General features: G+C 36.1%; 2 protein-coding genes across 24 annotated transcripts in view; one reads left to right on the top strand and one right to left on the bottom strand.

The window, feature by feature from the left end:
- PCM1 (pericentriolar material 1) overlaps positions 1-14,016 on the top strand; it is an 81,149-nt gene extending 67,133 nt beyond the window's left edge. For all 22 annotated transcript variants that reach the window (XM_032468609.1, XM_032468606.1, XM_032468608.1 and 19 more), the window contains 10 exons: positions 398-532; positions 2,592-2,789; positions 4,414-4,476; positions 4,751-4,886; positions 5,186-5,346; positions 7,863-7,938; positions 8,483-8,739; positions 10,356-10,448; positions 10,540-10,657; positions 12,020-14,016. In XM_032468609.1, the coding sequence (XP_032324500.1) occupies positions 398-532; positions 2,592-2,789; positions 4,414-4,476; positions 4,751-4,886; positions 5,186-5,346; positions 7,863-7,938; positions 8,483-8,739; positions 10,356-10,448; positions 10,540-10,657; positions 12,020-12,045 (1,263 nt within the window). In that variant the 3' untranslated portion in view covers positions 12,046-14,016. The remainder of the gene's footprint in view (positions 1-397; positions 533-2,591; positions 2,790-4,413; positions 4,477-4,750; positions 4,887-5,185; positions 5,347-7,862; positions 7,939-8,482; positions 8,740-10,355; positions 10,449-10,539; positions 10,658-12,019) is intronic.
- A 3,638-nt stretch (positions 14,017-17,654) lies between these two features.
- ASAH1 (N-acylsphingosine amidohydrolase 1) overlaps positions 17,655-27,928 on the bottom strand; it is a 49,109-nt gene continuing 38,835 nt past the window's right edge. The window contains exon 14 of one of the 2 annotated variants that reach the window (XM_032468721.1): positions 17,655-20,236. In XM_032468721.1, coding sequence (XP_032324612.1) covers positions 20,153-20,236 — 84 coding nt within the window. In that variant the 3' untranslated portion in view covers positions 17,655-20,152. Of the gene's footprint in view, positions 20,237-26,205; positions 27,782-27,928 lie in introns of those variants that run through there. The other variant, XM_032468720.1, reaches the window with a different exon arrangement.

Here is a 27,928-nt window from a genome sequence, read left to right on the forward strand (position 1 = left end):
TGTCAAGGCTGAGAACAGTTAAAAGGTAAGATAGAGGAAATTGGGTGGAAAGTGAGTATGGTTGTAGGAGTAGTTGAAATGAACTGAGCTGCAAAAAGGAATACAGGCAATATGGAAACCATGGCATGGGTAGTGCTCCCCAGAGTACAGAAGGGAAGTGATGAAAAGTGTTGAATCAGCTAGTTTCTTTTACTGGCTGTTATCTGCTATGGTGAGTCAAAATTTGCAAAACTTTCAACCTGTGTAGAGGAGGAGTTTGGCTGTTCTTATGAATGAAATTTCTAAATGTGTCTTGACAGCTGAGAAGCATTTATGCAAGAAAAATAAAATCTCATATGGATTAATATTTTTTAAACAATAGGTAAGGTATTTTCTAACCGACTAGCATTTTTCTCAGGAGCACATGGATGAAGTATGTTCTTCTCAACTTCTAACCTCAGTAAGACGCATGGTTTTGACCCTTACCCAGCAAAACGATGAAAGCAAAGAGTTTGTAAAGTTCTTTCATAAACAACTTGGAAGTATATTACAGGTAAGAATTTCTTCTTGTATGACTTACCAGTACATACTATATGTTTAGGATTTTTGTTGTTATTTTCTGGCATTACACAATTTATTCAAGTAGATATGCATTCTAACATCCATTTGGGCTGACATTTTAATACTTTTTAAGAGGTTATTCCTTTAGTTAGTTAAAAAAATTATATTAGGGCACATGTCTTCATTTAACTTCATCATCTGTCTCTAAGGCCTGTCCCAGATCTAATAAAATTTTGTTTTGACTTTTCTCCTAACCAATAATTACACTTCAAGTTTGAAATGTTTAGGAACTATTCCATGATGTTGTCTAAAACAATTTTTTTTACCACTCTGGGAAATTTTAGAAACCAGAAACTAGCTATTGATTGGAGAGACTTCTTAAGCTGTAACAGTAATTCTAAATTACGTTACAGTAGTTGTTCGCAACTAGGGGCAATTTGCCTCCCAGGAGACATTTAGCATTGTCTGCAGACATTTTGTTTGTCACAGCAGGCAAGGAAGGACTGGTACTAGCATCTTGTGGAATGTTAATAGTGCCAAGGATGAGAACCCCTCTGTTAAGTATGGATACCTTAATTATTCCATGTAAATATCTTGAGAAATTTACCTGTATATTTTCCCATTGATATAGTTCCAGTTATGTATATTGTTGTTCCAAACTAGAAAATGTTTTTCTTTTTAATTTTACTATAGAATTTTCCTTTAAACTTTTCCTTGCTTCATATTCCTCTGTTTAAATTGGTTTTAGAGACAATATTATCACTTTGTCAATTTTTTTAAGACTCTAGTCTTTATTGCACATTTCCATCACTATAATTTTTCATTCTATTTTTAATAAAACTTAAGTATAAATTGTCCTGGCTGTCTTTAATCCAGTTGTACTAACACAGTTCATAAGGAATATAAGACATCTGCAGTTGTTATGCATTGTTTTAAAATGTTCAGGATAATTTTTAGATAAGTATATTTTTATAAATTTAACTAGCTAACTTATTCCTACAGAAAGAAGTAACTCCATTTTAGAATCAGGTTCAAAGAGAAACTATAATTTAAGTATTTTTGTTAATCAAGATGCATGTAGTCCTTTCTCCATTTGGCCTACTGTTGTCATAGTTGTGGGCAGATTCCAAACATTGATTTGAAAATAAGGGGTTTTTCCCTAAGTCTAAGAAAACCTGACTGCTTTTCTTTCATCCTATTTCTGACTTTTTTCACAAGACCAACGTGAACAATAAAAATTAGTTTACGTTAAATCTTGCCCAGGGTATTGAAACTTTTTCATGAGGTAGAGCTTATATTACTATCTTCTACTTTTTTCTCCTAGAAAACCTGTTCAGTGAGGTTTTTTTTCCACAAGGTGCTCAGTGTTTGTACTTCTTCCTGTGATTGTACTAGACAAGGTAGTTTTTTGGGAAAGAGGGAGCACCGGACATCATAGTAGTCTGCCTCCTCTCTTAATAGCACAGTCCATGTTTTTAGAAGGAAAGGAAAATAAGAGTGATTTTATTTAAAAAAAAATAGAATATAGCAGACTTGTTCATTTGTTGATCCTGTATCAGCTTCAGTAGAACTGAAGTTTACTTTTAGACTGATTTTGAAGAGGAAGTTTAAATAAGAATGGCTGGCGTACGTAAAAGGGGAAACTTCAAACGTATTCTAATGGTACAGTCTTCTCTCATGGCACTTCAGCTTATTACTGTAAATACACATATCCCCCAGTACTGTGTGGGAACTCTTGCGGTTAGGACTCCCCTGTCTTACGTATTTGTGGCAGAGCAGTTACGTTAAGTAGAGACTAATTCTAGGGATGGTCATGTGTTCTTCTTTTGTTTGCTCTTTTAAGCAGGATGGGCAAGATTCCTACTGGTAATGTTCTCTAGTAATATTAACCAATCTTAGTAATCTTAGCCATTAAGTTTTTCAGTACTAAAAGATAATAAAATTATTTTTACTTTGTTGAGTATTGTAATTTAAACCTGTCAATCATTCTGCTGTTCTACCCACAGAAGTTTACTATAATCTTAAAGTTTATTTGGTTTATTTTTGGATAGGATTCACTGGCAAAATTTGCTGGCAGAAAACTGAAAGATTGTGGAGAAGATCTTCTTGTAGAGATATCTGAAGTGTTATTTAATGAATTGGCCTTCTTTAAGCTCATGCAAGATTTGGATAATAATAGTATAACTGTTAAACAGAGATGCAAAAGGAAAATAGAAGCAGCTGGAGTGATACAGTCTTATGCCAAAGAGGTAAATGACATTCATTTTGATTTTAGGAGTTATAATTAGCATATAAATACAATTCTTGATCATTATTAATAACTAAAATCATACTTGACCTCAGCAAAAGTAATTGTTTTTTAGTCATATGTGTTAATCAGATTATAAATGAGTGCATATGCTAGCCACACTCTAAGTCTTAGGAGTAACAGCAGTGGATAAGTATCAGGAATGCAGACGGGAATGGATGGCAGGAATTGTCAGATATCCAGTTTGCATTATTGCCACTTATGCAGGTTTCCAGAGAAGAGAGGAGGACCAGGATTCAGTCCTTGACCAGCTGCCTGCCATGGCTGTTGCCAACCCCAGTAGATTCACCAGAAATATTTTATCTTCCCAGCCAACACACATGCTTGTTATTAGTTAGGACTTTGGTTATACATCCCTGTAGCTGCTAATACCCTGTTAAATTAGTCTTGATCACATAAGAAATTGGATGGTTTTTTTCCCTCAACTTGAGGCATACCAGCGAGCCTTTTCCCTAGACCAGCACCTGCTTCTTGACTCTAATCATGAGAGGGAAAGCAGGTCAAGACACAAAGCAGAAAGAGATAATGCTTCTTCCTGACATCTAAAGTAGATAAGCCATCTTCCTCACACAGTTTGTAGTGTTGCTTATTCTAGACAAAAAAATAAGTTTCACGTCATTTTAGCCATTGCCTGGAGCTTGAAGAAAATAAGACAGCATGGTAGTCTAATAAATGACAAGAAGGGCTGCTTTAGATAGTTGGAATCGCAACGCTCCTTCAAGGAGAGATGTGAGTTGAGCCGTGACAAGACAGGAGGTGTCTGTAATGAAGGTGAGAGGAAGAGCAGTCCAGGCAGAGAATACTGTTAAGTGCAGGACTGAGTGTTTTGGAGAAAGAGAAGGACAGGGAGGCAGAACACTTTAAATGAGGTGAGCGTGTAGGAGATGAGGTCCCAGAGGTAGGTAAGGCCAAATTATGGAGCCTTGGAAACTGTGGTAAGGGCTTTGTATTTTATTTTATTCTAAGCATGATGGAAACCTGTGGGAAAGTTTGAAATAGAAGAGTGACATAATCTCATGTACAGTTTAAGATTTGTCTGGATACCACATTGAACAGGAATTGTAGGAGAGTAGAGAGAGAATGAGAGAGACCAGTTACCATTTGTAAGGCTGTTGCAGTAGTCCAGCCTTAGCTTTGAGTGTGTGACAACAGACACATTTTGATGATTGAGTCAGTAATTCTTTCTGATAGTTTAGACGTGGATAACAAAAGTAAACTACAGGCTAGTTCCTAGTTTTCTGAGCTTGTGTATTTGGGTGAATGAAGGGCCATTTACTGAGATTGGGAAGACTGAAGGAAGATGAGGCTTTGAAAGGAAGGGAATCAAGATTTTTGATTGCATAAGTTTGTGTATCTCATATATCTAAGGAGATGTCAAGTAGGCAGTGTTGCTTTTTGTTTTGTTAATTTAAAAGATTTAAATGAAAGAGTTGAATTTATTTCTAAGAAAACAGTCAACTTTTTGGAGAAAGGTTAAAAAATGCAGCATTTGCTAAAGTTTACTGAATACTTAGTGTAATGATGAAAGACTACCACTAAATTCTGCTTAATTGTTTTGCTTATAGGCCAAAAGGATTCTTGAAGGAGATCATGGCTTACCTGCTGGAGAAATTGATGATGAAAACAAAGTATGTGCTAATTAATTTGTACCAAAAATAATACTTTTGAAGTAAAAGATTAAAGAATTTTGGCAGCTTTTACCTAAATGTTTGAGAGCAGAGTATATCATAAAATGGTCTTTCTTCTGACAAACTTTTATTTTCTTTTAAAGACAAAATTAAATTCAAAAATGATTCTTTGCATTTTTGCTGGATAATGACATTAATTTTTATGATAGATTTACCATATACCTTTAAAAAATGTACTTTAAGGAATTAATTGCTCAAATTTATTTGTGACTAGGACAAGGATAAGACTGAAACAGTTAAGCAGACTCAAACATCTGAGGTTTATGATGGTGACGGTCCCAAAAATGTGAGATCTGATGTTTCTGATCAAGAGGAAGATGAAGAAAGTGAAGAGTGTCCAGTGTCTATTAGTAAGTCTACAGGCTCTCAGCTAGGTTTATACATTAGTTCTTTATAGATCACTTATTGAAACGTTTTGGTGGAGTGGAATGAATACAGAATTAGGTGTCCAGCAACTCTGATTTGAATTCCAGAGTGACCCTGACTAAATTACCTGTCCTCTGTGCTCACAGTTCTCTAGTACTTACTGTTTTGAAGATTTCAGATACTGTGTGTAAAGCCCTTGCTCATGCAGGAATGCAATTAATGGTAACTATTATTAAAACTAACTGCTGAAATTTTACTAAAAATCGTGTATTAATCAACTTAGATTTATCCAAAGCTGAAACTCAGGCTTTGACTAATTATGGAAGTGGAGAAGATGAGAATGAAGATGAGGAAATAGAAGAGTTTGAAGAGGGACCTGTAGATGTCCAGACTTCACTTCAGGCTAACACTGAAACCACAGAAGAAAATGAGCACGACGACCAGGTATTGCAGCGCGACTAACACACCTTCCCCCAGTCTTACTGTAACTACTAAAAGCAGATTCTTTTCAGGGATGTTACAATTTACAGCTTTCCCCAGTCTCATTTTCATGAATATAAACTTCTTTAATGTCCTTACTGAAATCTCAAACGGTTTACATTTAAAGAATTTTAATTTTTTTTTTTTTTGGTAATGAGTCCTTAAAAAACTATGTGATTACTTCAGAAGATCTGGATTTTTAATTTATGTTTATATTTTTTTAGTCATAAACAGAGATAGTACGTAACAAAATAAAAGTCATTCCCTTTCCTACCTCCACCTCATGCTGCCCCGGAGGCAACACTTTGTATGATTTCATCTCCTGTTTACCTCCTTGTATCTGGTCCGTATGTGTGTGTGTTTTTTCATTTTTGTATTAGACGTTACCTCTTTACTTCCTGTTATAGCAGGTGAAGATTTTTAGGTCACTTGTGACTCATTTAATTATATTAATCCTGTCTACCTCATGTAATTATATCTTTGGTTAAATCTATATTTAACCAAATATTTAGATTTAACCAAATTATGTAAATATTACTGACTGTTGAACTAAGCAAATATTGTTTATTGCTTAGTCTTGTGTATTTTTTCCACCTGAATTTAATAATTGTCTCAATTTTTAATTTACTTAATTATCTTTCATCATATACTTGAGTCTTTGCTATGCCCACCAATAGCTATATAATCCTCTCAATTTTCTACATGAACCAGTCTTGGTTTTGCCCTTCCGGGAGTGTTCCACCTTCTTGCTCTGTTCTGGGTTTGGCTTTTCTTTGGGCCTGTAAATATTCCAGCCTGGGAATCTCCTCTGTTGTTCTGTATCAGATCTCAGTTTCTAGAATCAAGTCTTGTCCTTTTCTTGGTTTATTACCTCATTTTGGTGGAGCACATCTAAGAAAGAGTGCATAAAAGATAAAATATTTTGAGACTCTGTGTCTAAGAAAACATAATGCTTCCATGTTGAAAATTATTTTCCCTCAGGTCTTTGAAGGTACTGCTTCTTTGTCTTCTAGTTTTCAGTATCGCTGTTGAGGTCGGGGCTTCCTTAGTTCTGATTCTTTGTATTATATCCTTTTTTCTTTCTAGCTCTGTAAGCTTTTTACCCTTGGAGTTCTGAAATTTTACAGTGATGCACATTGTTGCAGGTTTTTTTTTCATTCACTACACTGTTACACTTTATCAGGTTCTTCAGTTTGGTAAATTTTATTTTCTTAATTTCTTCCTCACCATTTTCTCTTCTCTTTCCTTCTGGAATGAATGTTATCAGGCATTATTAGCCCTCATAGGGTCTAATAATAATTATTACCTAATAATAATTTTCTCTTCTCTTTTATTGTCCCATTGTCCTTTCTGTTTTACTTTCTGGGAGATTCCTTTGATCTTAATACCTATATGAAATTATTTTTATTTCAACTTGTTTATTTTTTATTTCTAAATACTTTTTTTCCCCTGATTGTTATGTTTTTGTAGCACCCTATTACTTCATGGAAGCAGTATCTTCTCTTACCTACTTGGAGGCTTTCTTCAAATATCCACTGTACCGTTGGTGCTTATATTAAAGAATAATATACCAAAAACCCAGTTTGATTTCTTTTGGGCTTCACTGTAGGTCAGTTCAGGTAGATAACTTTTTGATAGAAAATCCCAAATGTCGATTCCTGTGCATCTTTTCTCTGGGGTTTAATTTCACCAAAGTAAGGAGGGTCCTCCAGTCTCCTGCCTAAGATCAGGTTTATCTCCTTGGCTAATGGTATTCTGGAACTAGATGTAGGATTCGGGCTGAGGGTCCCACCATTATATAAACTTGCACTAGATCCTTCTGTTTCAGCATGATACTTTATCCTGTCCTCATTTGTTCTTTTTGTAGCCTACCTCTACCCTAGTGGCCCTCAGGTCTGAGGCTCACTAGTTTGGTTTCTCCAAAATATAATCTGTTGAGGTTGGGGGAGGGAACCTAGATGTCCACATTTTCCTTAAGCAGCTTTAAACAACCACCAGTGCTACCACCTTGTTGTCACCAACTCCCACCCCACCACTGTATTCCTTCCTTCCTAGAATTGGGTACTTCCAGTTATGAGGTGAATGTTCTTTTCTCTCCTGCTGCAGAAGGCACTTGACTTTGTTCATGTCCCTCTCCTCCCGGTCAGTTCTTCTCCCTTTCACTTCGTATCTACATATAAACAAGTGTCTTTTAGTTTCATTTAAGATAGAGTCTGGTCTGAAAAAAAAAATTAATTTAAAAAAAAGTATAATTCATAATATTCCAGTTCTTGTATTATTGAGGTTAAGAAAAGGAGACCTTTTTTAGCCACTTGAAATTGCAACCACAGCCTCCTTTTCTGAAACACTTTTACAAGATATTTTAAAATTCCCTTGTATGAAGTTCTCAAGATTGGACAAAAACCACATATACCAACTATCTCTGGTACAGTGACTGTATATTTAGGCCTTACTTCAAGATAATCACTTTTTTCTTCTAGGTTCCACAACATGACTTTGAAGAATCAACAGAAAGCAAAAATGTCCCATCAGAACAAGAACCCACTACTAGTAAAGGTAAGAAATCTAAGTAAGTTCCAATTTCAAGATTATCTGAAGTGTCCTTAATGTGCTTAATAACAAAACAAAACAAATTAAATTCTTAGTTAATGGAAGTTCAGAGATACTTTGGAACTGATGTATGTCTCTTTTCTCTCACTAAATCCTTTGTAAAAAACATGAGGACTTTGTTTCTGCAAACAGCTATTAAAGAAAAGTTGACAGATACTTAAACACAGAGACAAATTCTGCAAAGATACCTTTAGATACAAATGTGGAACCTTTTAAAAAATACCCATTCCTGGGCTTTACATCTGAAAATCCCACTTCATTAGAAAGCAGGTGGATTTCAGGAATCTGATTTTTAAAACATCCCCATATGAATCTGGTCAGCTAAATTTGGGAACCAGTGATACAGATAATTTCTAGTTGCCTTTTCTTTGGGGTCTTAAGCGTTTGATTATTCTCATTCATACATATTTAGTCTTTATTTGGTGTAATAGTAAAAATTTTATGACAGTTGCATTATACTACTAATGTTAATACTTTCTTTTGATGACAGATGACCAGGATAGCACTCCTGTGAAACCCTGTTACCTCAATATCGTGGAAAATGAGCAACATTTAAATAGTGCTGTCCAAAAGGACTCACTCACTACCATCGATGCATCTAAACAGCCTAACCCTTTACCTTTACCTTTAACTGAAATTGAAACCTTGGTGCCTAGAGTCAAAGAAGTTAAATCTGCTCAGGAGACTCCTGAAAGCTCTTTGGCTGGAAGTCCTGATACTGAATCTCCAGTGTTAGTGAATGACTATGTATGTATATTTCATTTTTGTGCATATTTCTTCATTTGCAGGTTAACATTTTCAGCATACAAACCAACTCCACTTTGTGGGTAGGTTTAGAAACTGTCAGAACATTTTTATTTCTTATTCAAACTAATTTTAAACTTGAGCAGAAGGGTGATAATGAATTAAGATGACTATCACAAAACCTAAAATTCTACTTTTTATAATTTTGAGAGCCAAAAAAAAAAAGGTTTTATGTGGCAGCCTTGAGAGAGTTCAAGTTGAGATCTGAAGGAACAGTGATATGTGATTCTGTCTCTTACACACTCCTGATACTTAACTTCTCAGCAGTCCGAAACATTTCATAAATCTTTGATAAACCTGAAAGTTTACATGTGATGGGAAATAAAACAATTTGGCAGCATCAGAGTCCTTCTCTCTATACAGTGAATGACAGAAAAGTAAGCTAGCAAATCTGCATTTGTGAAGTAAATAAGTTAGTTAAGTTTTACTTCTTGACCTTTGTTTCAATTTAATTTTATACGATATAGTTTATTTTTTTGATCCTTGGGTTATGTATGTTTTATATATAACTTTATCTTGTCTGTAAAAATGAAGAGATTTTTAATAATGTACCTTTAGGTCTAAGGAATGTGTTTCACTTAATTTTAATTAATATCAGTTTTCTTCCCAAAGATACACTTGCAGTTATGATTTCATAATTTTTCAGCAAGGGGCTTATAGTATTTCAAAGACATTAGTAGAAAGAGTAACTCTTTTAACTCTTTTGTTTGGTTTACTACCAGTAAAATTATGCATTTAAAACTCTGAAAGTTACCTGTTAATTTGTTGTTGTTATCATTTGATAAGTTTGTATAGTTGCTATAGGAGGCATTCAGTCTAAATTAACTCAAAGTTAGCATGCCCGGCTAGCTCAGTTGGTAGAGCATGAAACTCTTAAATTAACTCAAAGTTAGATCATACAGGGTCTTGAATTTGAATTTTAGTCAGGGGACATTACTGAAGGTCTTTGCACAAGAAAGTGAAATGGTCAAAGTCATGGTTTTTGAAGATAAATCTGATGCTTCAAGTTTCGGGAAAACAGTATAAGGTGTTTTTTAGTAACTTTAGTTAAGTTTCTTAATTTATACCTCGTCTTTCTATTTGAGCTTCTAGAGTTGATATTTTGAAAGTCTGTAAATGTTTACTTATATTCTGCTGAATATAGCTCTGATGCGTTCTGTAGATCTACCAAGAAATAAGAGTCGTTCTAATTTTTAGCCCTTAGTGTAATTACTACTACTTCTTCCTTTATCCTGTATAAACTGACTCTTTGTTTTATAAAATGGGAACAGAAAAGCCCAAATATATGCCTGAGGTTGCATGTGTATAGCCCTTCCTATAAACTCTCTATTTCTGTTCTATTCATGGAGCTGAATATAGAAAAAAAGCAAATATGATAGAATTACTGATATGTATATGTATATGTGTGTGTGTTTGTGTGTGTGTGTTTGTATACACACACACACACACACACTCTCTTATATATTAGAATCCACTTTCTCTTCTGCATGGATGACTTTGGTTTTGATCCAGAGGTAGAATGGTTTGCCTCCATTAAATATAATTTGTTAATCTTATAGGAAGCAGAATCTGGTAACCTAAGTCAAAAATCTGATGAAGAAGACTTCGTGAAAGTTGAAGATTTACCGCTTAAACTGACAATATATTCTGAGGTATCTGGCTCTCTTTAATTAAACTTGTCTTTAAATAACAGATATTGTTAAGATGAAAAATGACTTTGTATTTTTAATTTTCACTTCAAAGGCAGATCTAAGGAAGAAAATGGTAGAAGAAGAACAGAAAAACCATTTATCTGGTGAAATATTATGTCAAATGCAGACTGAAGAATTAGCTGGGAATTCTCAGACTCTAAAAGAACCAGGTAAGAGTTACCAGTTTTAACCATATCATATTGAAAAATTACTGAATCTTGATACCAATATTTTGTTTTATTTTTTTAATGTGTTGCTAGTACCTGTTAAGATTTAAGCCAAACTTTAGAAAGGAACTGTATTTCTGTAAAAATTTTAGTTTAGCTGCCTAATTTATAAAATAGTAGTATCATATAATGTTGTTTTCTATTTTAAAAATCTTCAGTTTTAACGAAGTAACATATGCACAAGTTAAAGAAAGGTACAAAAGAGTTAATGTTTATGATTGACAAGAGTCCTTTTCTTTTAATTATTGGTTTTCAGTTCTTTTGGAACAGACCCTCTATGTCTCTAAATAGTCATCTTATAATTTTCTTAAGTTTAAAAATTAAGTAACACCTCTTGTCTCTCAAGTGCAAAGTATTTAGTTACCTCTCCTTTTAGTGTTCATATTATTTTTGATTTTTATGTTCCCTTTGTTCTTAGACACATTTTCTAGTCCATTAACTTTTGTCATTACCCAACTATCACTCTTCCCCTTTTCCATCTGCCTTCTCTGTTAAGTTTTTCTTATATTCTTACATTATTAAGGTTATTAAGGTAACCATACTTAACATTTTATTTTTGTAACTGTAATAATTAAATCTTCTATACTTTCCTGAAGATAATTCTGTATAAATATGATTCTTTCCAGAGCCAAGTGAGTCTCAGGTTTCTTTCTTTAAGAGTATAATAGCACAACTTAGGGGCCACTCAGGGCAATGTTTTTTGCATCAAGGTCAAGAATTTCCTTTTTGTTATTCTCTGTCAATTTATCAGTTGATTAAATCATAGAAAAGTTTTGTTTTTTTAAGAAATGGGATAAAGGAAAGGGCAAACCAAATATCAAACATTCAATTAATTTTCCAGTCTTCAGCCCATTTCTACCTGTAAGGTCCGTCGTTGGTACCCATGTCCACTGCCATCTTTCCTAGTATGTTTAGGCTGCAGCTTCCCCCACTCTTCACTATGCCCCCACCTGCTTTGAGCATGCTGGGAATTTGTTGATGTCTCCTGGCCTCTGTTCTCTCACAACCACTCTTCTTTTGTTGGTCTGAATTTATTCATTTTTATAGTTCTTTTTTTTTTTTTTTTTTTTTTTGAGAGATAGGAACTATCTGCTCAGTCTGCCATCTTAAAACAGAACTCTTATCTATGCTTTTTAAACTCTTACTATATTATCAGGAAATCATTATAGCAAACTAAGTTTCTTTTGCAATAACTATGTTAAAAGTATAAGTTTTAATGGAAGAGAGCAATATTAAACTAAATTCTAATAAGGTCTTAATTCAGTAAATAATTTGTAAGGCATTAATTATTATTCTGTTTTTCAGAAACAGTGGGAGCCCACAGTATATGAGATGTCTTCAGAGGCTCATCTAACTCTCTCTTTACATAGTCAATGCGTATATGAAAATGGCACTAAATAAAACGTGTTCTGATCTGTATAAAAATGTAAATTAGTTTGACACTGCATTTTTGATAGGTGTGCTAATCTCTGCCCATGGCAGTTTAAAACATCAAAAATTGAATTCTGGACAGATTCCAGCCTTGATACACTGTGGGTTTTTTTGTTTTTCTTTCATTTTTTTAAGTCTGGATTTTTTTTTTCCCCATTGCGATGTTTGGTAACGTTAAATTTAAAATGTAGTTTCAAATAAAGTTTGGACTTACCTGTAAAGTATCCTTTTTGGAAATTATGTTGAATTCTATACAGCAAGTCACTGTTCTGTGTAATTAGGCTATTCAGAGAAGAGCAGTGGTCAAGAGTTAGAGAAATATACTATTTATTATAAAGCCCAGCCTTTAGGCCAGGCTTCCAGTTAATGCCAGTGTTGCTGCTATTTGGCCTAATGTTCTTTTAGATACGTGCATGTCTTATTCCTGCACAAGGAAAGGGCAGGTTATGAAGATATCCAGGATATCAGTGAAGTTACTATAGAATGTATATTAATATTCTATTCAAATTTGATAATACGTTTAGAATACTTGTCCTTAGTATCTAGAACTTACATAATTATCTATTAGAGAAATATTTTCCGGAATTTCAATTCATATCTATGTTGTCTCAGTCTAAAAGTAAGTTTTATATAATTAGTATTTCTGCACAGACAAGTAAAGTGACATTGTGATTAATTTTAAATGAAAAACCAGGCTCTTTAGAGATTTAATAGAACTAGGTTTATGTACCAGAATGTTAAGGTTCTGTATGCCTTTGGAGAGCCTTGCCTTTTGAGATGATAGTTTAGACCAAAGCCTAGTAGTTGCTTCTGTGTGTAGTGAGAGAGCAGCAGGTTCGCAGATGAAGTGATGAGTAATGAAACTGTGCAGCTTCATCGCTAAATAAAATAGCTTTTCAAAGTTCCCATACTTGCTGTATACCCAGTAAGGCTTCACAGAGCCAGTTAACAGTTAAGTCAACCTTACCGATTCCTCCTTGAATAAAATATGAAGAATTGTTCCAAATAGTCTTTTAAATTTGTCCAGCAATTGACTGAAGTGTACCCCTTAAGAAAAGACTTGGTTGACATTCCTTTGTAATTCTTGTCTGTTACCTCAGTGTAAGACTGTAATGTCCAGTCAGGGAACATTAAATGAGGATTTCCTTATGAGGTCGTTTACTGTATTGCTACTTAGTTTAAATTATGAGAGACATATATCTCCAACTTTAATAAAACCTGTTAAGAAAACTATCACTCCAGAAACAGGTATTCTTACTCAGCTGGCTTGACTTAGGGAGGTTGAAGCACAAGTTACATTAAATGTGTACTTGAGTTCTATATTCGTTTTCCAGACTGTACAGGGAGGGGGAGAAACTTCATTCTGGTACTCAAGCCAAGCCTTACATATTAAGACTGTCTCTCTCTCTCTGCATGCATGTTAAAGGTTGATACAGTGGAAGAGTTGTACTTATATCCTAGTTACCATGGTAGTACCTGTGAACCTCATCGGACTGGCTTATTTGACTTACGTTACAATAGCTGCTATAATCTGGTCTGTTGTTTTCTATTTTAGTAGATAATTTAGTTTTAAAATACTTAGGACTTGAGAGCAGCAGATAACTTGTTTTAATATATTTTTTCTAGTAGCTGTTGCTGAAGGGTTAGACATTAAATATTATTGTCTGTCTTAATTTTAAGTTACAAATTTTGTTAGAGGTAAAAGAGGAAGTAAAGGGCAGAATGAGTGAGAGAGAGAACCCTACTACGCAGGTTGAAATAATGCCTGAAATAGTGAGCTCGCCGGACCGTGCAGGTACTCTTTGTATTTTGTAGCATTCACTTTGCGTAAGCGCTTTTACACGGTTAATAAATGTATATCCTGCATACAACCCTGAATTGCATTTTCATTTAAATTGACAAACTCATTTTTGCTTTAGAATTTATTACAGAATTCTTACTTGTGGCTTACTTGACAATTTAAAATGTGTTTAAAAAAAATCAATACATGAAAAGTAATGACATATCAATTAGCCAGAGAGAGGATATATTAAACTTAAGATGTTTTTCTTACAGTATAGCTGTGCTGTACTATTTTTTAGTTATATGTATTTTATATGCTATGTACAGAACATTCTCATATTTACTCAAAATTAGATTGGCATGTTGCTTTTTTCCCCCATTTTTAAAATTGAAGTATAATCAGTTTACAGTGGTTGTGTCAGTTTCTGGTGTACAGCATAGTGTTTCGGTCATGCCTATTCATTCATACATTGTCACTATAGGTTACTAGAAGATATTGACTATAGTTCCCTGTGCCATACAGTATACACTTGTTTATCTATTTTATATATAGTAGTATCTGCAAATCCCAAACCCCCAATTTATCCCTTCCCACCACTTTTCCCCCTTGGTAACCTTACGTTTGTTTTCTGTAGATGGGCATGTTTCTTGCTCAACTTTCTTTAGTGCAAAGAACTCATTTTTTATCTGCCAAAGAAATAATTGGCTCTGGATTTCACTTATTTCACTGTACAAATATGGTTGTCCAGTCACCTTGCCTGGAAGAACCAGCATTTCTTGTTCTCGCTGCACTAGTCTTACTGTTACTTTAACGTGTACTGCCTTTACATGTCTAGTTTTTCCCTCATATTAGCTAGTGTCTCTAGCTGGCTCATTTTCCATTAAAGAACAGAGGGAAATCCATGCCTACAAATGACTATGATTCTTATGTAAACAGAGATTCACTTATCTTACCAGTTCATTTCATCTGCCCAGACACATAAATATCCACAACAGAACACCCTTCGGGCCAGCAGTTTATAACCAAAAGCTGTTGATTTGGCTATTTTGAAAACTAATCACAGGATAATATTTCAGTGTAACAGAGTTCTTTTCTCTCACATGCTTAATGTATTTCTTGCATTGTAACTTTTCCTACATATAGTTAGTTATCCCCAGTATATAGATCTAGGAAACCATGTATAATTAATTTGAAATAATGTAGTTGTAAATATTAAGATATTAATTTGAAATTTTATTTAGAAATATTAATTAGCATTATTAATTAGAAATCTTCACCTTTAGTGAACTGTATCTCCCAGAGTACAGCTGCCTTTTTAAGGCCATCCTGTTAATCAAATGACATCATGAAAAGGCTTTGAAAAATACAAAGTGCTGTACCAGTTCACAGTTCTAGCGTTCAGGATTTGTGTTAAACCGCACTTTCAGTGACACTATGTCCATATACATTTAGGGTTCTCTTCCATTTCCATTGCTCCTTCACCTGTTGCCTCACAGTTGATACTCAGTATATTCCTAGAAGGGGACAAGGCATGAGTTACTCTGTCAAATGAAGCAGTGGTCATGGAAATGCTTTGATGACAAGTGCTATATAAATGTAAGCACTCATGTGTATATCCACTGGAGAAAAGAAAGGCCCCGGAAAAGAAGGGCTAAGATTCTCCTTAAACTCACATAACTCAGTAGTAAAGTTTTTGCGTACTTTTCAGGGTTCTCACCGACAAATTTATTTGTATTTCTAAGACAGTTTTTAAAACTATCTACCAGAATCCATAGTTGCTTTCCTGTGTTCTTTGCTTAACATTCTTTTCTAACATGTCCTGGCTATATACACTTTTTGTAGTTTTTCCCTCTTTAGGTAAGGAGGCAAAATCTAAAGAGCCTTCATTGTAATGAATTTTAGATGTGGAGTTTTCCCACGGTGTCACTTTGACCATTCTAGATATCTTCCTTCTATTTCACTTTATTTCTTCTTTTCATTCCCTCACTCTTTCTACCCCCACATTCCCCCCAGGTATTTAAGACATAGGTACAGTAATAGAATTAATGCTACACAATTAGTATTTCAGATAGCTTGTTTTTTGTTGTTTATTGAATCATAGTTGATTTACAGCATTAGTTTCAGGTGTACAACATAGTGATTCACTTATTTTCATAGATTATACTCCATTAAGTTATTATAAAATGTTGGCTGTATTCCCTGTGCTGTATAATATATCCTTGCGGCTTATTTATTTTATACATAGTAGTTTGTATCTCTTAATCCCCTACCCCTGGCTTGCCCCTTCCTCCCTTTCTTCTCCCCACAGGCAACAGCTAGTTTGTTTTCTGTCTGTGAATCTGCTTCTGTTTTATTGTATTCATTTAATTTTTAGATTCCACATAGAAATGAGAACCAGTATTTGTCTTTCTCTTATTTCATTTAGCATTATACCCTCCAGGTCTGTCCATGTTGTTGCAAATGGCAGTATTTCATTGTTTTTAATGGCTGGGGAATATTCTGTGTGTGTGCGTGCGTGCGTGCGTGCGTAGCACGTCTTTACCCATTCATCTGTTGATGGGCATTTAGGTTACTTCTGTATCTTGGCTATTATAAATAATGCTGCTGTGAACATAAAGCTGCATGTATCATTTTCAAATTAGTGTTTTCATTTTCTTCAGGTATGTATCCAGAAGCGGAATTGCTGGATCATATGGTGGTTCTGTTTTTAGTTTTCTGAGAAACCTCCATATTGTTTTCCATAGTGGCTGCACCAGTTTGCATCCCCACTAACACTGTACAAGGGTTCTTTTTTCTCCACATCCTCACCAACACTTGTTATTTGTCTTTTGGATAATAGCCATTCTGACAGGTGTGGGGTGATACCTCGTGGTGGTTTTGATTTGCATTTCCCTGATGGTTAGTGATGCTGAGCATCTTTTCATGTGCCTATTTGCCATCTGTATATCTTCTTTGGAGAAATACCTGTTTCAGTCCTCTGCCCATTTTTTATTGGGGTTTTTTTTTTTGATAATTGAGTTCTCTGAGATGTTTGTATATTTTTGGAAATGAACCCCTTTTCAGTTGCACTGTTTGCAAATACTTTATCCCAGTCAGTAGGCTGTCTTTTTGTTTTGTGTATGGTTTCCTTTGCTGTGCAAAAGCTTGTAAGTTTAATTATATTCCATTTGTTTATCTTTGCTTTTATTTCTGTTGCCTTGGAAGACTGATCTAAGGAAATACTGCTGTTATTTATGTCAGGGAATGTTTTGCCTATGTTCTCTTCTAGGAGTTTATGGTGTCATGTCTTATATTTAGGTCTTTAAACCATGTTGAATTTATTTCTGTATGTGGTGTGAGGGAGTGTTCTAATTTGATTGATTTACATGAGGCTGTCCAGCTTTCCCAACACTACTTGCTGAAGAGACTTTTTCTCTGTTGTATATTCTTGCCTCCATTTTTGAAGATTAATTGACTGTAGCTTTGTGGGTTTGTTTTGAACCCAGTGCTGACTCTTCAGAGGAGAGCTAATAAGCTTTTCTAAGAGCACAGAAATGGTTAACAGTCTATGAATAGTGACCAGAGAATTCTGTTCTATTCCAAATAGCAACAAAGTCTATCTTCAAGCTCTTGGATCACTTAACTCTAGCAGCCCTTGCCTACTTGAGGATTGAGTAAATCCTTTTCGATGCTAAGTTTCCTCCTGTGACATTACAGTCACTGTAGAGGGAGTGTGCGTGGCCAGGAGTGGAAGTTGAGGAAGGATTCTTTAATGTCTTAAGCTTTATGTAGAAGTTGAGGAAGGATTCTTTAATGTCTTAAGCTTTATGTAGACGGAGACCTTGCCTTTTCTTTTTTGCTATACATTGTATCCCCAATATCTGGCACACGACATTCTTTGTGTTGAATGTGCTCCCAGTATATTTTTAACAACCTTATTGTCAACTATAAAGTATACAGTTTGCTAAGTTTTAACATATATGTGTGTGTATATACATATACACACACATATATAATATATACACACATACCTATATGTATACACACACACTCGTGACACCCTTACCACAATCAAGATAATAAACATACATATCATCCCCCAGAGTTTCCTGAGGCTCCTTGGGAGTCCTTCCCACTCACCTCTCTCCCCCACCTCACTTCATCTCCAGGTGACCACTGATTTGCTGTCACTATTGATTAGTTTGCATTTTCTAGAAATTTGTGTAAATGCAAGTATACAGCCTGTATCTTTGGCTTTCTTCACTCAGCATATTATTTTTGAGATTCATTCATGTGTAGCATGTATCAGTAGTTCATCCCTTTGTATTGCTGAATAATACTCCATTTTATGGTCATACCACCATTTGTTTATCCACTAGTCTGTTGATGCACATTTGGATTGTTTCTGGTTTGGAGCCCTTTCAAGTAAAGCTGTTATAAAAATTTATGTGCAGTTTTTTTGCGTGAACATGTACTTTAGTTTTCCTTGGATAAATACCTAGGAGTGGAACAGCTGCATCATATAAGTGTATGTTTAACTTTATTAGAAACCACCATGTGTTTTCCATAGTGGTTGTACCATTTTACATTCCTCCTCCATTACACACACACAGTTCCCACTTGCTCCACTTCCCGGCCAACTCTTGGTATTATCATTGTCACTTTTAGACACTGTAATGTGCATGTAGTGGTATCTCATTCTGGTTTGACCTACATAGCCCTAGTAACTAATGATCTTGAACATCTTTTCATGTATATATTTGCCATCCATATGTTGTCTTTGAAGTGTCTTCAAATATCTTGCCTATTATATAAATTGGGTTGTTGGATTTCTTAGTTTTTAGTTGTAAGTTACATATTGCAGACAGTTTATCAGATCAGTGGTTTTTTTCCCTAGGCTTTTTTTTTTTTTTTTTTTTTTTTTAGTGTCTACTGAACAGAAGTTTTCAAATATGGTGAATGCCGATTATTTTTTTTCTCTTATGCATCATGCATGTAGCATCATATCTAAGAAATTTTTCCCTAACTTGAGGTCATAAAAATGTTTTCTTCTGGAGATTTTAGTTTTAGAGTTTTACATTTCAGTCATTATCATTTTGAATTAATTTTATATGTGGTGAGAGGTGTGTATTCAGTGTTCCTTTATTTGCATATTAGTATCCAATTGCTCCAGCACCATTTGTTAAAAATACACTCCATTTTCTACAGAACTGCATTTGCAGCTATTCAGTGAGTAAATGATAATTTGCTAAGTTCATTTCCTCATTTAGCTGCAGGAAGTAAGGATATAGAGAAGGGAGCCAGACCTGTGTATACTTACGATACAGTGTAATTGTGATAAAAGCACTTCCTTGATACACCCTCATGAGAGCCTTCCAAGCAGAGCACCATGCCAAAAATCACTTATAAACTCAAGTATTGCCCTTGTGAATAAGACCAGGGGTCTCTTCAGCCTGGTTCTCTCTCTGAGCAGTGACCTCAGAGCAGGCATTGTGAGAGGAGAGAATAGAATCTGTTTCTTATTCCAGTGCTGAAATAAGTTATTGTCCCAAAGGCTTCTGGAATTCAGTGACTCAGCAACCAAAAGGGCTGGATGGTAGGTAAGTTGGTATTTCCCAAATGACTTCATTTAAGAAACGGTAATCATAGAGTCCCTGGATACATCTGTCTCCCTTTCTAGCCTTGTGTTGTTGCTGCAAACACTACAACGTGCAGTTCCCCAAACTGCTCAAACCCTTTCTTGCATTGATGCTCCAAATACACTTTTTTTTTTAAATACACTCTTGTCTCTCACTTAAGTATTTCCTGCCTTCATCTAATTCCTACCCTTTAAAACTTAGTTCTTCTGCAACCCTCCCTTTCTGATGGCAAGTTCTCATTTGTGTTCACCTCTTACAAGTTCACATCATCTGCCAATCACAGGTGATTTACTTTCCTGGCTTCCCTCTCAGGCTTTAAGATCTTTGAGGGAAGAGACTGTGTCTCATCCAACCTTGTATGTTGCCTGGCACACATCTGGTGCCAAGTGTTGAACTTGTTGACTTCATAGGGAAGTGCTTCCATCACAAGCTGTTGACTGTGAAGGTGGGCAGTAGTTTATTAGAATGTAGGGCTGCGGCTCAGAGTCACTGTTCCTTTATTTTTTCCCACCCTTTCGGATCCAGTTTTCTAGGTGTACAGGGTCCTCCATAGGCTCTCCCTTCTCTTTTCAGTTGCTGCTGTCACAGGCTCCTGTTTGTCAGTACTCATAGTGGACTCTGCCAGATTGCAGTTGCAGTCTGCTTCACCCCATCTCCCCAGGAATGTGTTGGCAGGATGCCCCAGAGATTCTGTGGAAATGAACCCAGCAATGGAAATAGAGTAGCTGTACACTTATTCTTAGCAGTGTGCTCATTGATGGCATTAGACAATAATTACTGTTTGAATGTCTTGTGAAAAGGCATCCTGCCCACTGCTGGTGGATGTGTATAAAGATTCAAACATTCCAGAAGGTGTATCATGAAGAAGTGTACACCTAACCTAACCTCTGTTCAGTCTCTGTCCTGCTCTGTAAACAAAGTATAGTCACCACAGCATTAATTATAATTGCAAAACCATGAAAACAAACTGAATGTCCACAAAATGTATTTTAGAATCCTACAAAGCATTTTAAAAGGGTAGCAAAAATTAACAGTGACATGGAAAGGGCTCCATACTGTTAAATGAAAAACAAAATGAGCATGGGACACAACACAGAGTATTATGATGGGCTACCCCCAGGAAAGGGGGGGAACTGGAGAGTGAAATAGGGACTTTGTTTCTTTTCGTTAAAACAAATTTTAACCAAACGATAAATTACTGTATTGTTTGTATATTTTTAAAAATACTGATAACCTAACCCAGTGTCTTCTTATACAGAAGCCATCAAGTAGCTCAGAGGTATAACTGAGAAAAGTAGCTCTAACACAGACTCAGTGTGGTGTCTCTGCACACAGACAAAATTTTTTATTTTACTATACCTGGGTCACATAACTTTTATTTTTAAAATTACCATGAAAACCTTGTAGCAGTACCTAAAGCAGAACATGAAAAGAGAAAACATTCCTTCTAAATCAATTTGTCATTAATACCACTTGGTAAGTGAGAGGGAGGGTATAGCTCAGTGGTAGGGCATGTGCTTAGCATGCACAAGGTCATGGGTTCAATCCCCGGTACCTCCACCGAAGAGATATATATTTATATATATATATATATATAAATAAATTTGATTACCTCAAAAAACCCCAGCTCTTTCACATATAGCAAAGGAAACTATAAGCAAAACAAAACAAAACTACGGAATGGAAGAATACTCACAAAAGATGATACTGACAAGGGCTTAATTTCTAGAATCTATAAACAGCTCATACAACTTAATAAAATCTAACAATGGGTAGAAAACCTAAAAAAGTAATTCTCCAATGAAGACATACAAATGGCCAATAGGCACATGAAAAATGCTCAGTATCACTAATTATCAGAGAAATGCAAATCAAAAATGAGGTATCACCTCATCAGTCAGAATGGCTCTCTCTCACAAGCCCACAAATGATAAATGCTGGAGAGGGTGTGGAGAAAAGGGAACCCTCCTACACTGATGGTGGGAATGTAGTCTAGTGCAGTGATTATGGAAAACAGTGTGGAGATTCCTCAAAAAACTAAAGATAGACTTACCATATGATCCATCAATCCCACTCCTGGGCATACATCCAGAAGGAACCTTAATTCAAAAGGATACATACACCCCAGAGTTCACAGCAGCACTATACACAATAGCCAAGACATGGAAGCAAACTAAATGTCCACTGACAGATGACTGCATAAGTAAGTAGTAGGTTTCTACAATGGAATACTACTCAGTCATAAAAAAGAATAAAATGCCATTTGCAGCAACATGGATGGATCTGGAGATTATCATACTAAGTGAAATAAGTCAGAAAGACAAATACCATATGATATCACTTACATGTGGAATCTTAAAAAAAAATGACCAATGAACTTATTTACAGAAAAGAAACAGACTCAAAAACATAGAAACAAACTTAGGGTTACCAGGGGGACAGGGGGATGGATAAACTGGGAGTTTGAGATTTGCAGATACTAACATATATATAACAGATAAACAAGTTCATACTGTATGGCACAGGGAACTATATTTGGTATCTTGTAGTAATGGTGAAAAATATGAAAACAAATATATGTATGTTCATGTATGACTGAAGCATTATGCTGTACACCATCAACTGACACATTATAAACTGACTATACTTCAATGAATACATATATATATAAATTATATAAAATTTTAATTTAAAAATAAAGTGGACCAAAAACAAAATCACTTGATAAAAAATTGCACCTTCCAGTTTTTCTATGCTGAACTCTGTAAAACATTAACTCTGTAAAACTGTTGTTCACAGTGCTAAAAGTTTTACATTTGTTTTAATTTGAAGCGGGGGGAGTTGCTCTATATGAAATCTCATGAAACTATCAAAAATAAAATTATAATTTCAGTAAAACACTTACAACTACCTTGGCAAATCTGCAACTGGTAATTTTCAAATTTTACTTCAAAGTATTTACACAAAATGTTACACCAGAGGACAACTGCTTTGGTTATATAATTCTAATAAACCACTTGACAAATTTATTAGCTCTTCTCTGTGTTTTTAATGCTGAATTTGTCACATTTAAGTAGTTGCACTGAAAAAAAAAAAAAAAGCAAGAGTGCCTGTAACTGAAGAGCACCTGTACTCAGCCCTCGAAGTCTAGGGTCAGTGGGGAGGGTACAGCTCAAGTGGTAGAGCTCATGCTTAGCATGCATGAGGTCCTGGGTTTAATCCCCAGTACCTCCTCTAAGAATAAACAAACTTAATTACCTTCCCTCACCAAGAAAACAAACAAAACAAAAACAAAAACAAAAAAAGAGTGTAGCTGGATAGTCCATCAATTCTATGATTTAAAAAAAACTTAAAAAAAAAAACATAGAAGCTATAATCTCTTTTCCCAAACAATCACTTAAGATTTAAAAAAATCCATCATATTAGCTCTTGGCATATAGAGAGCTTACGGAGGTGACAGAAAAATATTTTCAATATTAGATTATTTTGGCCATGGTAGATTTTCAATGTGGTAATGATTTGAGAAATATAAAACTACCTTGCCTCAAAGACAACAGTATTGTTCAGTATATATTGATTTGTTATATATTGCCTTATTCTTTTGATTATGAAAACAGCCAAACATCATTCCTTTGTCATCTGCACTAAAAAGTGTGCAAATATCAAAGATCTTCCATCAGGCCTTTTCACATTTTAAATACAGGAAAACTAAGTGGCAGAACCAAGACTAGAACCGAAGTCTCTCAGTGCCAATCCCTACATGACACCATTGCTCATTGGCAATGAAAGCTTTAACTTGGAAACCAGTGCATATATAGTATGAACTCAGTACCTTATCAAAGGCAAAGAGAAGTGAAAATTTTGCACATTTATTCCATCTAGCAACTGTAAATTAACAAAAAATATTAAATATTGAAAATCGATTTTCTTTCTAAAGACAATTCTCTACTGATAATGACAGAGCCAGTCATTAGGCGTTAGGTACACAAGGAAATATTTATTATCAGTAACTAAGATGAAAAATCTTACTTATTCCATTTGGCGACATGGTTCATTTTACCTGAGTATGTGAAAAACAAACTGTTATTAGCATCAAGTTATTTCTCCTTAGTCATAACTCCAGCGTGTAATGAGATTTCTCTCACCCACACACACCTGGGTATGCATGGCCTTGCAGCTGACTTGTTAGAACTCCTCTCATGTTTTGAAATAACGCTGTCAACCCAGTCTCTTATCTGTATGTGTGAGAGTTGTACTGTTTAGCCCACTGGGCTACTGTAGGGCATAACTTGAGTTATGTTTCCTGAGATTCAAGTAGGGTGGGCACTGAACTCAGGTGCTACCTATTTTCAAAATTAAGCATTCTTACTGTCAGAGTCTGTGTGTGTCAGGTATACCTATGTATTGCACAAATGTTACCCATGTATAAACATAATGTCCATGTGCAACTGATGGGCTAACTGGAGGCGTCCAAAGCTAGCTGCCCACAATTGCTTTAATAATATATGTGCTTTCTGCAGATTAGAGTGTCATCATTATTTTGAAATACTTGATAAGAAAACTTTGATTAAATTTACCCATTCAAGTCTGTGAATAGTAAATACTACAGTGGTTCTAACAGGTCCAACACCACCTGGGTTTTTGGCTGCTACCAAACTGCCTGCTAACCTGAGATGCAGTTTAAATCTGGGTTCATAAAGCTAAAGGAAACCTTGGAGAAAACGGGTTAAACCCACACGTGGCAGAGGCAGACCTGAAGGTGCAGAAAGGCTCGGAGGCTTGTCCCAGGGCACACAACTGGGTGATGAAGGAGTCGGAACCAGGGCTCCGGGTTCACCTCCGTCCAGACTTCGGGGACGGGGCTTTCCAACCTTTTTTCGTACACACCATGCCACACGCAGGAAATGACAATGCTTGTAAGGCTTGCTGAAGTAAACTTTTGTGAAAAATTTGTGAAAAATTCATGACATTTTCCTATTTAAAAATTATGAAATGTGTAAATTATGAACAAAAGTATCAGGGAAGCTAGGACAAAATATTTAAAACTATAAACTTCTCTTAATATGGTTTATAGCCTATTTGAAGTTGCTACAAAAAAGAATTTATGATGATCTCTTCACATTTTTGGAAATCATTGAGGATACATAATTGGGTCATACACTTAAACCTATACTTTACAACCATCAAGAATTGACAGCAGTTGAAATTATATTTGAAGATAAATAACTTCTTTTCCTCTTTCATTGTTAAATGTAATACTGAAATATCTTGGGAAATGGATTCTGTCTGTGGTGGAGCTGCATGCTGGGCTTCCCGGTACCTGAACAGAAACCCCTCCAGCCTGAGACCCTTTGTTGCCTGGGCTGTACTGAGATCTGCACACGGCCAGGTGCTCAGGCACCCACTTGGTCTTGCTCTACCCATCTAGGGGGGAAGCAAGTTCCAAAAGTTTTCGCTACCAGTGAGGACAAGGGCCACCAAGATAGGTTTGGGTTCTGGTGGAAAAAAAACGGGCAGGAGGCCACTCAGTGAGGGCTGAATGGCTAGATATCTTTACATTGATTCTGGATTTGATAGGCAAAATCTAGTTGGCCCAGGTCTCCTCTGGTCTGCAGAGCCAGCAATCTAGCACCAAACCTGCCCTTGGCCTTGCACACACACCTCCTTCCCCAGCCTGAGGAGACCACGGGGAGATGCAGTCAACTCCTCTCTACCCACGCCTGCTCTTCGTGGAGCCCCAAGGAAGCCGGTGCTGTGGGAGGCTGAGAGATCAGTGTCTCCAGGCACACGTGTCATCCAGGCGCAACACACCATCACCAACCACGAAAGGCCTGAGATTTTACCCTACCGGCAAGCAAATGAGGTAGTCTGCCACCACTGCATGGACACTGATGGGCTCCCGGGTCAGAGGTGAAAGGCTTTACTCCTCCCTGCAACACCAGGCAGCATGAGTTCGGGTTCACATGGATCCCCCGCCTCCCCCGTCCCAAGTCCCACAGAGCTAACGAGAACAGCCCAAGTAGATGGTGCACATGCCACATCTGCATCACAGCTGAGGAAGTGAGCTGAGGAGCCCCTGGTGACGGCAGGGGCTGCTCTGCTTAGCCAGCTGTCCAACCTTCGCCCTGCAGGCAGGCAGTGGTCTTTCTTATCCTAGTCAGGAAACAAGTCTTTCCTCTGCCACAAGGGGAGACCCTATTTCTATCTTCAAGGCAGTTTGCTAGACAAGCATGTTTGGAATAACAGTCTGGGGCAAAAGCTGTCACAGGATGTGTAGAAATGCCACGGACTAAAGCTAGGTGGGGAAATAACAGCCCAAGGTTTGTATCCAACTTGCCCCTTAATTTTATCCAGTATTTTTAAAAATACAGTCTCATTAACATCCTCTCCAAATTAAAACAGCATTTAACACCACTATCCTGGAGGAACCATTGTCAGTGTTTTGGTAAACATCCTCCTAGTCGTCTCTCTGTTCTAGATGTGTATCTAGTTATGCATAAGTACGTGTATAAAGTATTACATACATAGGTTTATACTATATATCCTCTTTTATAAACTGCTTTTAACCACTAAACAGTACTACCTGAAATTTTAATACCACTTGTTATTTCCTCCAAATGCTTTGATTCAGTCCTAACGGAGGAATCAGTCTGAGACAATTAGCCTCTCACCTCTTTATTCTCATGTATATCAAAGACTGCTACTTTAGGAAAAAATACAAGTTTATGTCACTTCATTTTTATAAGATGAGCAAAATCCAAAGTAAAGTTTTTGTAATTCATCGAATCCCGTTTGAACACAAGTCCTTTTGTAATTCTCCTTGCTTCACTAAGCTAACGCTGGCATCACCGCAGTTTTGCGGACGCACCTCCTATCTGGGAGGAAAAGCTGTCTCTGGACACCTCCACACTGGATTGATACCACTGGGTTAAGAGGTGATAAGGGTTAGTCATGTTAGACTGTGACCATTTAGTCATAAGTTGAATAGGCCACTTACATAACCTAATTTAATTCAAATACATTCATCTTGGATTTCTCCATCACCCCCACCCTCAAACCAACACGTAGGTTTACCGTCAGTCAGCATACAAGACTGCTTGCTGACTGACACTTCTTCTAATGACTGCTTATTGAATGACATGAATACAGCTGACATTACACAGAAATGAAGTGGCTGCAGGTCTTACCCAACTGGCCTACATTTCACAATTCACTGTGAAAGTTTGAAAGGTTAACAAGTTTCTCATAAATAGATTGATTTCTGAAAAACATTTTTAGTAACTAGAGCTTAGTTTAAAAAAATACATATTGATCAGAAGGACAAACTAAAAATTTATTTATTAAATGAATGATACTTATGAGAGTTTAAAATAATGGCTCACCTCCTATTTTCCACAAATCTTTGATCTGCTTCTTTAACCCTGATTCACAGAACCTAAGACTGTCTTTGAAATTAACTTCCTGGGGTTACTGGGAGGTAGGCTAAATATGAAAAAGGAGACACTTCAAATCTAACTATAAAAGACTGCCCTGCAGACTGATTACTTCATGAACCCCCTCAAGAGTACTTTTCAGAGTCAAAAGCTCACGTGATGCCCATTAAGAGAAACATACAGTTGAGTTCCTGTCTTATCCTCCTCCAATCAAAATTAGTGAAATACATTGCTGTCACAGACAGCGAAACAATGGTATATTAGTTTTAATAGTAGTTAGAACCAGGAAGAAAGGGCTGAAAAACACAAATGTGAGATAAAAGTGAAAAACTGAATAATGTGGACTATTAACTATTACTCACACAGGTGTACAGGATTCAGTGCTCACAGAGAATCCTGCTTTTATTCCATGGAGGGGGGTCTCACAGTAGTTTTACTGTCCGTTCCCAAATGTCAGAGTGAAATGAAACACAGTAAATTCTGGATGACTGGCATATTTCACTAAAAGAAGTTATTTGTATGTAAGAATGATCAACCGTTTCAGCAAAAAAAGCCTGTGAGTTGTAAACATACCAAGAAAGACAAGCTCACGCCTCAAAGAGAACCTGCCCTGAGTCTCTGGAAGGAGATCAGACACGGCTGCACTGCTCAGCCACGTGGGGGCTCCCGTCTTGACATCATAGAAGGCGCATCCTGTAGGCCAGGTGTGTGCTCACCAACCTATACAGGGGTCTGGGCAGTCCCGCAGGTATGTCTCAAAGTGACCTTTGGTAACATCTATCAGGGTTGTGTATACCGTCAGCTGAAAGAGAAGTTATTTTTACTTAAAAGGATGTGTTCAGTTCTAAGATGACCTGACTCATATTGGCATTTCTTTACTTGTGGAATTGCTTATGAAGTTACTTAATACTAAATAATATATAATACTGTATCTGTAAAGGTAAAAAGA

The sequence above is a fragment of the Camelus ferus genome, chromosome 26 (genome assembly GCF_009834535.1).
Source record: "Camelus ferus isolate YT-003-E chromosome 26, BCGSAC_Cfer_1.0, whole genome shotgun sequence".
Classification (NCBI taxonomy): Eukaryota; Metazoa; Chordata; class Mammalia; order Artiodactyla; family Camelidae; genus Camelus; species Camelus ferus.